The 12,670-nt window shown below is 37.0% G+C and overlaps 1 protein-coding gene and 1 pseudogene across 1 annotated transcript; both read right to left on the bottom strand.

Moving 5' to 3' along the window:
• LOC102186694 lies at positions 1,797-2,744 on the bottom strand (annotated as a pseudogene).
• Positions 9,930-10,865, bottom strand: LOC102187052 (olfactory receptor 4F15-like). Its single transcript, XM_005685435.2, has one exon. The coding sequence runs from the start codon at positions 10,863-10,865 to the stop codon at positions 9,930-9,932; it is 936 nt and encodes a 311-aa protein (XP_005685492.1).

Here is a 12,670-nt window from a genome sequence, read left to right on the forward strand (position 1 = left end):
AAAGTGTGTGAGAAAAAGGAGACCAGTTAGTTGTAGACCTGCTGAGTGTGCATTGTCTGTGAAGCATCCAAGTAAGAAGATAGATTTGTGGATTAGGAACTTAAGAACTAGTAACCTGGCTTTGAGAGCCCCAAGCTAAAAGCTAAGCATAGTAATTAAAACCGTGGGAATGGATGTCATCTAGGGACAGAATACAAAGTGAGAATAGGCCAAAGATGCAATTCTGAGGAATCCTAAGTTTGTTGGTTGAGCAAATGAGGGAAAAGCAACAAACAGATACTGGGAAGGAATTACCCAAGGTGTAGGAGGAAAACCAGGAGATTGTAGTGTTTCAGAGGCCCAATAGAGTATTTAAAGGAAGGAGTTGTCAGCAATAATTAAGTAAAAAAATAATTCCTGTACAGATGAATAAAAAAAATTAAAAGGAAGTATTATTGATTTATTTATACAGAGAAAGTCAAAGATGTAATTGTAGATTCCTGAAAAAACACAGGACAAAAAATAAGCTTTCAATTCTTTTAATTGAGCAGATTTTATTTCCAGAGCAATAGGAGATGAAAAAAAAGTTATGTGTATCTTCAACAAAACCTCATCTATTAAAATGAGGAATCCAGATGTAGAAATCCTCATTTAAATTGATTATGCCTCAACATTTTTGGCTTTCCATTTATCCAAGGCTATCAAACTAAGATACATAAACTCTTGTGGGAGAGGATAGTCTGATAGATAAGAAAACATATTCAAGGAAACCAGGACCCCTAAATGCCATCTTTGGGTGATTATTATCTTGTGAAACAGCTATTATGGCTATGCTTTTCAAAAACAATAAACTAGGCTGATTGAATATTAGAAGACATTCATTTTCAGAATGACAGAAAAGTAAGAGTCCAAAAATCTTTGGTCTGTATTTATCTAAAGTATTGATAGTGTTAAAAAAATTTTCTACCTGCAGTCACTCAAATCTCATTCAAGTCTAAACTCAAAACTGAAATAGCATCCTAAACTAAAAAACTCAAAGTATAGTCAAGTGTTGAGCTCAAGGCTTAACATAGGAAATACATAGCTGATTTTATTCTTATTTTAAATCAAACTAAAATTGAGATAGAAAAATTTAAAAATATACTTTATTTATAATTAAACTTCAGTTCAGTTCAGTCGCTCAGTCGTGTCCTACTCTTTGCGACCCCATGAATCGCAGCACGCCAGGCCTCCCTGTTCATCACCAACTCCTGGAGTTCACTCAGACTCACGTCCATTGAGTCAGTGATTCCATTCAGCCATCTCATCCTCTGTCTTCCCCTTCTTCTCCTGCCCCCAATCCCTCCCAGCATCAAAGTCTTTTCCAATGAGTCAACTCTTCGCATGAGGTGGCCAAAGTACTGGAGTTTCAGCTTTAGCATCTTACATTTAATCTATTTAATCCATTATTTTGCTATGAGAAATTTCTAGTACTTTTTGAGATATTTATTTGTCATTGACAGTAATCACACCTAGTAAAGAAAGACGTAAGAAATGTCACACAGAAAATGGAATTTGAATGTTAAGTTTACACCTGGAAATCAGCTCAGTTTTCTCTTCTCATCTCTCTTCTCCATGAAAGTAGATGAAGTCAATTTATTCTCTGTGATTGGCAAAATAAAGTCAACTCTGACTTGACACATCAATTTCTACAGGTGTACCTTTGTTGAACTATCATTCAAAATAGTAATTCTTACCATAGTAATGATGATAGTCACATGACTCTCAGTGTTTTTGGTGAGCCTGAAGTATCTTGTACTCTAGATTTGCTCCATTCATTATAAGATCCTGCTAGAGCCTAGAATCCGTTTGCCTAGTCTTCTCATGGAAATTCTCATATCCTTGTTTCTTAATGTATAAATGGCAGGATTCAAGACAAGGGTGATGGCAAAGGCATCAATAAACAAATACTTATCCAGTGATGTTGCAGGGAAAGGCCACACATAGAGAAACATATATGGCATAAAAAACAAAATTATTACAGTGATGTGAGCTGACAGTGTGACAAACGCTTTGGATAAGTCTCCTGAAGCTTTCCAGACCGTGACCAAAATGAAAATGTAGAATATAATTAAAGAGAAGAAGGCAGCCATGGGAATAAACCCACTATTAACAATAATTACAAACTCTAGCTTGTAAGTGTCTACACAAGCAAGTTTCATGACCCGAGGCAAATCACAATAAAAAACTGTTTATTTTATTGAGACCACAAAAAGGCAAGTTTATGACAAAAACAAACAAACATGAGATACAGCATGGATTATCCCCACTATCCAGGCAACCACTACAAATGAAACACACATTTTGGAGCTCATAATTGTCAGGTAGTGGAGAGGCTTACAGATTGCAGTATACCTGTCAAATGCCATGGCTGTGAGCAGCACCATCTCAACTCCACCCATGACATGAATTAAAAAAATATCTGTGTCATACATTTTGGGAAAGAAATGATGTTACAGTTAGTGAAAAGATCAAAGATCATTTTGGGTACCGTGGTAGAGGAAAGACCTAGATCAATAGAGAGGTTGGCCAACAGGAAGTACACAGGGGAGTGTAAATGAGAGTCAATAATTACTGTGAACACAACAAAGAAGTTTCCCAGGATAATTCCCATGTAGAACACAAAGGAGAACCAAAAAAATAAAAATAAAAAGTTGCATTTTCCATGAATTTGAAAGTCCGATTAGTACAAATTCAGATACCACAGAGTCATTTACTCCATCCATTGACTCAATCAGTAGAGAAGAAGATGAAATAGTCTGAAGGTAGAAAATAAGAAAGAAATGAGAAATGTGAGTACCAAAATTAATACATTATTTGTTCATCAATGAATCTGTGGAAAACATATTATAAATGCCAAAATATGAAGTGAGAAGACTTACAGATAAGGGAGCTGAAAGAATGATGATAAGTGAATAGGAGAAATGAGATAATAAAAAGTTAGGCCAGGGCGACAAAGAAATTATGTGGAAACATGGCAGGTAAGGTGGAGGAATTAGGAAAAATGAGTAACATATTCCTAGCAGAGAGCTACTTTACCAAGCTTATTGTGCAATAATTCCAACTCCTTCCATGTTATTCATATTTATTTAATATAACATCTTACATATCATGAATAATCAGGTATATTTGGAGTGTTCAAGCAAATCATATTTGTTCACACACACACTCTAGGAGAATGTACTCTCTATTTTTCTTTTACTTCACACTTGAGAACTCCCAGGCATTAATCACACATAGACTAGTTACCAACTAATGAAGGCATGAATGTTGCATGTAGGATGGTAGCATGAAATTAAAAGGTTTACTTCTCAGATTGTTTCTGACACTTGGAGAATTACAACACACTTTAAATCAAGAGAAACTCAAAATTGCAAAGAAGGATTTTCAAAAGACTCAAAAAGAGGATTTTTCAATACTTTATTAGGATTGAGAGAGATTTTGTGTTTTGAGCACTGTGTTATAGGATTAATGACTGGCAATTCAAATATGAAACTGAGAAATAATGATGTCTTCACTGAAACAAAATATTTAGTCATGATAAACTAAGAAAATGTAAAAACTACAGACCATAAAGGTCATGACAGCTTGTCTTCAAGTATTTGAAGCTTTGTTCTGCTAAAATGCTGTTTGCAGGTAAGTGAAATTGCTACCAACAACTTTTAAATACAGGAGAGTATCTATCATCACTTCATATAAACAGAATGATTATAGATGTCTATCTATAAGACATATTTGAATCCATTCATTATCCAATCTAAAGAGAAAAAATAGAAGTATATTAAAAGAGATAAGTTATGAAAAGGTTTACAGAAAGGGGAAGTTGATAAGATTGGTACCAAAATAAATATGGCCATTATCATAGATGCAAATATAGTTTTGTTGTCATGTCCACTAAATTATTGTGACAAAGACTGATTACAAATGAGTGTTTTTTGTGATGTGCTCTTGATATGTTTATATTGCAAAAATATGTTCACATATACAATAACATATCTTGATAACTTTGGATACTGAATGTCATTTTGATATTAAAATTTTGAATATATTTTATATTTTTCTAAATTGGCCACATGTTTGCAATAAAAATGAAAAGAAAATGGAAGGAGAGCAACAGAGGAGAAAGAGAGCCAAGAAAATGAAAAAGAACACAGATTTATGGAGGGAATGAAGTATGCATATATGTGATATTAGAGGTAAAGTGTTATTATGATTTTTGGCACTAGTAATACATGAACCATGAACTTCCAGAAGTTCAAGCTGGATTTCGAAAAGGCAGAGGAACCAGAGATCAAATTGCCAACATCCGCTGGATCATCAAAAAAGAGAGTTCTAGAAAAACATCTATTTCTGCTTTATTGACTATGCCAAAGCCTTTGACTGTGTGGATCATAATAAACTATGGAAAATTCTTCAAGAGATGGGAATACCAGACAACCTGACCTGCCTCTTGAGAAACGTATATGCAGGTCAGGAAGCAACAGTTAGAACTGGACATGGAACAACAGACTGGTTCCAAATAGGAAAAGGAATAGAGTACGTCAAGGCTGTATATTGTCACCCTGCTTATTTAACTTCTATGCAGAGTACATCATGAGAAACGCTGGGCTGGAAGAAGCACAAGCTGGAATCAAGGTTGCCAGGAGAAATATCAATAACCTCAGATATGCAGATGACACCACTCCTATGGCAGAAAGTGAAGAGGAACTAAAAAGCTTGATGAAAGTGAAAGAGAGAGTGAAAAAGTTGGCTTAAAGCTCAACATTCAGAAAACGAAGATCATGGCATCCGGTCCCATCACTTCATGGCAAATGGATGGGGAAACAGTGGAAACAATGTCAGAATTTATTATTTTGTGCTCCCAAATCACTGCAGATGGTGACTGCAGCAATGAAATTAAAAGATGCTTACTCCTTGGAAGAACAGTTATGACCAACCTAGATAGCATATTCAAAAGCAGAGACATTACTTTGCCGACTAAGGTCCGTCTAGTCAAGGCTATGGTTTTTCCAGTGATCATGTATGGATGTGAGAATTGGACTGTGAAGAAAGCTGAGCACTGAAGAATTGATGCTTTCGAACTGTGGTGTTGGAGAAGACTCTTGAGAGTCCCTTGGACTGCAAGGAGATCCAACCAGTCCATTCTAAACGAGATCAGTCCTGCGTGTTCATTGTAAGGACTGATGTTGAAGCTGAAACTCCAATACTTTGGCCACCTGATGCAAAAAGTTGACTCACTGGAAAAGACTCTGATGCTGGGAAGGATTGGGGGCAGGAGGTAAAGGGGGCGACAGAGGATGAGATGTCTGGATGGCATCATCGATTAGGTACTCCAGTGCTTACATAATGGCCCACGAATGAAGAACTTTTAAAAGGCAAGGATGAAGTCTTTCTATGAGTTCTTTCAGCATAGTTACTTCTCATAAAGGCAATTCTAGCTATCACCACCCTTAAATGTTTGACCTTTCAGAAGCACACATGGATGAGTGCTCAATGCTTGATACGGTTCCATCTATTGTCATTTTATCAGCAACTTAATGGCAAGATATTTACATTGGATTCCTTCCATGTTGGAAGAACAACAAATTGTTTTTCTTGTATACATATCTTTTTGAGGTATCACTTTGACTACTCTTACAGCAATACCTTGGCCATTCGGTTCAGTCACTCAGTCGTGTCTGACTCTTTGTGACCCCATGAGTCGAAGCATGCCAGGGCTCCCTGTCCATCACCAACTCCGGGAGTTCACCCGAACTCATGTCCGTCGAGTTGGTGATGCCATCCAGCCATCTCATCCTCTGTCGTCCCCTTCTCCTCCTGCCCCCAATCCCTCCCAGCATCAGAGTGTTTTCTAATGAGTCAACTCTTTGCGTCAGGTGGCCAAAGTATTGGAGTTTCAGCTTCAGCATCAGTCCTTCCAAAGAAAACCCAGGACTGATCTCCTTTAGAATGGACTGGTTGGATCTCCTTACAGTCCAAGGGACTCTCAGGAGTCTTCTCCAACACCACAGTTCAAAAGCATCAATTCTTTAGCGTTCAGCTTTCTTCACAGTCCAACTTGCACATCCATACCTGACCACTGGAAAAACCATAGCCTTGACTAGACGGACCTTGGCCATTAGGTGATCCAAAAACACATAGGATGCTTAATGTCCTTCATAACATTTCTTAGGACAAAGGAATATGTTGACAAGAAAGAAAGAAAAAACGAGCACACAATCAAGTGATCCATTGGTGCTTCAGTGAACAGAAGCTGTCAGCTCTTAGAATGTGGGGATAGCTTTTTAAAGGTATAGGTTAAGATGCAAGTTAGTCCCAGTTTGGAAATGGCACTCTGCGCTTTAACTTTGAACCATTAGTATAAAGTATTGTGCCCCAGAATGCATAGGTGTGGGAGCCAAGGGTAGATAGTAAGTGGCTTTATTCACCATCACTTCATTGGAGAACTTGAGGTTTCTGAACCTACAACTTTGAACTCTACAGGGTTGGGAAAATGCTCCTTCTGAGGATAGAGAAAGCATTCCAATAAACCTGAAATTTTGGTAGCTCTCTGGTCATTTTGATTTTCTTGTGTCAGTAGATCATCAGACAATGAAACAAGTTTCTATCACTCTAGGGATAATTAACCTTAATTATCATGAATAAATATAGTTGCTGCTACACTTGCATCAACAGTAATGGATGATAACTTTAAATGAGCAGCTGTAGAACTTACAGTCTGAGAAGATTATGGGCTTGGACTTAGACTGCTCAAGTAGGAAGGTATGGATCTGGGCAAGTAATCTGGATTAGCAAAAGTGATGGATAAATGTAAGGATGATCTAGAAACGGTTGTGGAGGAGGAAGTTGATGGATACCAGATACAAACTACTTTGTATAAAATAGATAAACCATAAGAATATACTGTACAGAACAAGGAATTATAGCCATTATATCTTGTAATAGCCTATAATAGAGTGTAATCTGCATAAATACTGAAGTGCTATGCTATACACTAAAAGTGATATATAACATTGTAAATCAACTATGCTTCAGTAAAAATAAATTTTAAAAAGATGAAGAATATCATCCTAGGTGCGTGTGCAATGACAGACAAATGAACACTTGTTCCATTTACACTCTTGTGTTTATAATAGCCAAGACATGGAAACAACCTAGATGTCCATCAGCAGATGAATGGATAAGAAAGCTGTGGTACATATACACAATGGAGTATTACTCAGCCATTAAAAAGAATACATTTGAATCAGTTCTAATGAGATGGATGAAACTGGAACCGATTATACAGAGTGAAGTAAGCCAGAAAGAAAAACACCAATACAGTATACTAACACATATATACGGAATTTAGAAAGATGGTAATGATAACCCTGTATGCGAGACAGCAAAAGAGACACAGATGTATAGAATGGACTTTTGGACTCTGAGGGAGAGGGAGAGGGTGGGATGATTTGGGAGAATGGCACTGAAACATGTATACTATCATGTAAGAAACGAATGACCAGTCTATGTTCGATACAGGATACAGGATGCTTGGGGCTGGTGCACGGGGATGATCCAGGGAGATGATGTGGAGGGAGGTGGGAGGGGGGTTCAGGATTGGGAACTCATGTACACCCGTGGTGGATTCATGTCAATGTATGGCAAAACCAATACAGTATTGTAAAGTAAAATAAAGTTAAAATTAAAAAAAAGTTAAAAAAAATTAATGATGGGGTGAACTTACATGGGATGTGAATGCCTCTAAGCAAGACATCTGATGCTCTTAGCACCTGATGCATGTCCCTCTGCACTTAATATTTCCAAGAATGTACATTGTTCTCTATTATTGAAGAAGAAAAGTTAAAATTTTATGTAACATCCTGCTCATTCTGCCTCTAACTCAGCTTGCTCCTTGCAAAGTCTGGAGATCCATGTAGTCTCAGAAAGTGGGGGCTTACAATACTAGGAACTGGAGCTTATCTTACTCACCCTTGTCCTGCTTTTTGCTATTGCCCAGCCCCTGCAAACCTGCTTAATCATGCCTGTCCGTGTAAAGGTCAGGCATCCCCGTCTTGACTGCTGTTCCCACGCACGTGAAGCCCCTTAGTTCAAACCAGCCTATTAACATCTATTGTCGCCCTCTATAGTCTGTCTATAAAAACTCTGTAACCCCTTTGTTCAGGGCTCAGAGCTTAGAGTGTTAGCTCCTCTGGGCCTGCTGGCGTAATAAACCTGAGTTCTCCAACTCTCTGAGTGTGGTGCTTGGTTTCTCAATTACTGGTTTCTGCAACACTATGAGTTCCAGAAACTTTCTACCTGAAGACATTTTCCTGGCTATCAAATTGTTCAACCCACTGTGTGGGGAAGCCTAGAAATGCCATGGAGTGAATGCCTCAGAGCTACGTGTGTGTTAGTTGCTCAGTCATGTCTGACTCTTTGCAACTCCACAGACTGTAGTCCACCAGGCTTCTATGTCCACGGGATTCTCCAGGCAAGAATACTGGTGTGGATTGCCATTCCCTTCTCCAGAGGATGTTCCTGACCCAGGGATTGAACTCTGTTCTCCTGCATTGCATCCAGATTCTTTACCGTTTGAGCTACAGGAAAGTCCCTATGAGAACTATACTAGTATAGAAATAAACAGCTTCCTTGCATCTCAGGTGGGCCAACTGTAAGTCATAGAATCTATACAGTTTTTTAGAGGGTCACAGCAGGATTTCTCCCCACTTGTGTATAGTAGTAGGATACCAGTTAATATACCATTTATTGGCATCTTCTCTTTGTTGTTTCATGTTCCCACTTCTGAACAATTGTGTTCTAGGAAACCTTTCCAAATAAACTACTTGCATTCTCAGATTTTGTCTCTTTTAAATAATAAGTAAAATCATTGCAACTACATATATAGCAATTCAATGTGGTGATTCTTAACATTAATCACAACACATTTACAGGCTATTTTTTACACCTCATGAATAACAGAAGCAATATCATTATATCTTTTTATTTGAAAAATAACCCCAAATTCAAAATTTTCTTTGTCAGATCATGCTGTTCTCTGTAAGGATATCAATTCTTAGTATAATATATTTACATTTCCCATGATGGTAATGGTCTTATACTCCACAGGTAAAGTAGTAGCAGATATAAGATGGCAGATGATGAGTCTATTCTGGGAATGATAAATCTGAGTTGCCTAAGTGGAGATGGGCCAGCTGGATATATACAGTTTTCAAGCTTCAAAAAATGTTGTGGTCCTGCTGGGCATACACACCGAGGAAACCAGAATTGAAAGAGACACATGTACCCCAATGTTCATCGCAGCACTGTTTATAATAGCCAGGATGTGGAAACAACCTAGATGTCCATCAGCAGATGAATGGATAAGAAAGCTGTGGTCCATATACACAATGGAGTATTACTCAGCCATTAAAAAGAATACATTTGAATCAGTTCTGATGAGATGGATGAAACTGGAGCCGATTATACAGAGTGAAGTAAGCCAGAAAGAAAAACACCAATACAGTATACTAACACATATATATGGAATTTAGAAAGATGGCAATGACGACCCTGTATGCAAGACAGCAAAAGAGACACAGATGTGTATAATGGACTTTTGGACTCAGAGGGAAAGGGAGAGGGTGGGATGATTTGGGAGAATGGCATTGTAACATGTATACTATCATGTAAGAATCGAATTGCCAGTCTATGTCCGACACAGGATACAGCATGCTTGGGGCTGGTGCACGGTGATGACCCAGAGAGATGTTATGGGGAGGGAGGTGGGAGAGGGGTTCATGTTTGGGAATGCATGTACACCCGTAGTGGATTCATGTCAATGTATGGCAAAACCAATATAAATTAAAAAAAAATAAAAATAAAGTGATTTTTCTTAGAAAAAAAATAAAAACAATAAAAAAATGCTGTGGTCAACAAAATCTGGAAAAAAGTATCTTTTTGAGCAATCTTTTTATTGCTACCTTTATGTCTTTGTTCCTCAGTGTATAGATGGCAGGATTCAACACAGGCGTAATAGCAAAGTCAACAATGAACAGATTTTTATCAAGTGATGGTGGAGGAGAAGGCCAGACATAGAGAAACATGCATGGAGTGAAAAACAAAAACACCACAGTGATGTGAGACGACAAAGTGACAAATGCCTTGGACAAGTCTCCTGAAGAACGTTTCCAGACAGTGACCAAAATGAAGGAGTAGGAAAGGATTAGCAGGAAGAAGGTACCCATGCTCATGAAGCCACTGTTGGCAGTAACAACAAACTCAAGCTTGGCTCCATCTGTGCATGCGAGTTTTATAATCTTAGGAAAGTCACAATAAAAGCTGTCTACTTCATTAGGCCCACAGAATGGCAATTTTATAACAAATAAAAATTGAGACATAGCATGGATCACTCCAATTACCCAGCCAGTGATTACAAATGAAACACATATTTTAGGGTTCATGATTTTCAAGTAGTGAAGAGGCTTGCATATTGCTGTACACCTGTCAAATGCCATGGCTATAAGTAACACCATCTCCACTCCTCCTATGGTGTGGATGAAACATATCTGTGTCATACAGCTTTGGAAAGATATTATTTTGTCTTCATGTAAGAGATCTGTGATTATCTTGGGAACTGTGGTAGAGGAAAGGCCCACATCAATGAGGGACAGGTTGGCGAGTAGGAAGTACATAGGAGAATGTAAGTGAGAATCAAAAATTACTAAAATCAAAATAAAAAGGTTTCCCAAGATGACCCCTAAGTAGAGCAAAGAACATATCAAAATAAGAAAAAGCCTTTTCTCCCAAGAGCAAGAAAGGGCCAATAACACAAACTCATTGACCATAGAGTCATTTAGTCCACCCATTGACAGGGACAGAAGAGCTGATTTTTAAGTGACCTGAGGATAAAAATTAAAAAGAATAGGTATCACTGGTTCAGACATAGATTGTCTATTTTATTGGTAATTAAATTAGATATAATTGATTGAGAGGAGAAGCTTAAGAATTTGGAAGGAATAAGGTTAGCAACAAATTCATTGTACTATAGATAATATCTGAAGGTAAAATTGTGACTGTAATTTTTGCAGATAGAACCAAAAAGAGTTAACATTCCATAGTTAAGTCTCTTTTTATTTTTTCTCAAAAAATTTTAGATCATTTTTCTGATCATTGCCTGTGTTCTCACATCAAATAACCATCACCTCTTCTGTTATACAACTATTAATAGTTGTATTAATAGTTTAATACAACTTTTACAGTAATTCTGTATGCTCTAAACTAAACATTTCTTAGTCCATTAATATTCTCAAACTTCTTTGAGCTTATTGAGATCACCAGGACAAAAACACTTGAACAAATTTAATCAGTTCTTACCATCAGCTTTTAAAATTTAAATGGAGCTCAGGTGCACAGGACTTAATAATTATAATACTTGATTTATGGTATATCTTCTTTGGTCCATGACCACTTTTAATAAATATGTTAAATAATGAGAAACTAAAAATAAAATATTGGCTGAGGTAAATAATGGTAAATATGATGATGATAATTAAGAATCAGTTATGATCACAGCTAACATTTGAATGTCTTCTATACTCAGGTAATTGTAAGTAAATTATCAAAGTACATTGGGAGTACAAACCTCCTAATGTCTCCTTAAGAAATGTTCAGTTTTATTATACCTATTTCACCAGTGAAGAAACTGAGCCCCATAAAGGTAAGTGGCAAAGCCAGAATTTGAATCAAGAGCCACAGAACTTTCAGAGTACACACTCCAAGAACTGCTTTATGCTTTTCAAAGCCAGCACCTCCAAGTATACTAGATTTCCCTATGGATCTAGAAGCATCAATCAACCCATTTCCTTTATCCCCAATTAATTACTATATATATTGCCCATCCCAAAGCCTTTTCCCTCCCCATTTCTGGATAATGGAATACCTATCTATTTAGGTATTTGGTAGAGATTTCTCAATTTTGAAAAAGGGTAAATCCTTATCCTCATCCCCAGATGAAGCATGATAATCCAATGTCACTTAGCCATGAACTGGTTTATGAGGAGCATATAACCTAGATTTGTACAATGACATATAGAATAATGTCTGTGGGCAAAGTTTTCTTTCCCAGTTTAAAATACGAAGCTTCATATGTAGAAGGCTCTTTTCCTGGCCCCTTTGTTCCTGCATTCAATGTTAGTGTGATGCCTAAAGGGAAAAGGGAAGAAACATTTGTGCTAGATAGTTTTACTCATATCCTCTCAAATCCTCAAAATATCAGAAGAAATGAGTTGTACTTCTCCTACTTTATAGGTGAATACATTTCATCACCATTATTTGATAGCCTGCTCTGGTTTATATAGCTTCTAACTGGCAGAGTTGGAATGTCAACCAAAGTTTCAAAAGGCTTAATGGTTCTGCTTTGTGATGACCAGGAATAACCCAAATAAAAACATACGCAAAGACAGAGAAATGTGAAAAAATACCGTGACATATGGAATTTATTTGTCCTTTTCCCCTTTATTCTTCAAGACATACATTAAATGTCACCTACTCTGGAAAATTTATTGAAGACCGTAACCAGAGTAAATAGCTTCTCTCTATAAACTATCATTAGTTATATTTTATGTATTCTTTATAATAAAATATATTAGAATTTTTTGTATATTAGTTCTCT

Source organism: Capra hircus, chromosome 10 (assembly GCF_001704415.2).
Source record: "Capra hircus breed San Clemente chromosome 10, ASM170441v1, whole genome shotgun sequence".
Taxonomy (NCBI): domain Eukaryota; kingdom Metazoa; phylum Chordata; class Mammalia; order Artiodactyla; family Bovidae; genus Capra; species Capra hircus.

Bases quoted from the DNA above. Each gene is read 5' to 3' on its own strand.
- LOC102187052 (XM_005685435.2), bottom strand. From the start codon at position 10,865: ATGGGTGGACTAAATGACTCTATGGTCAATGAGTTTGTGTTATTGGCC.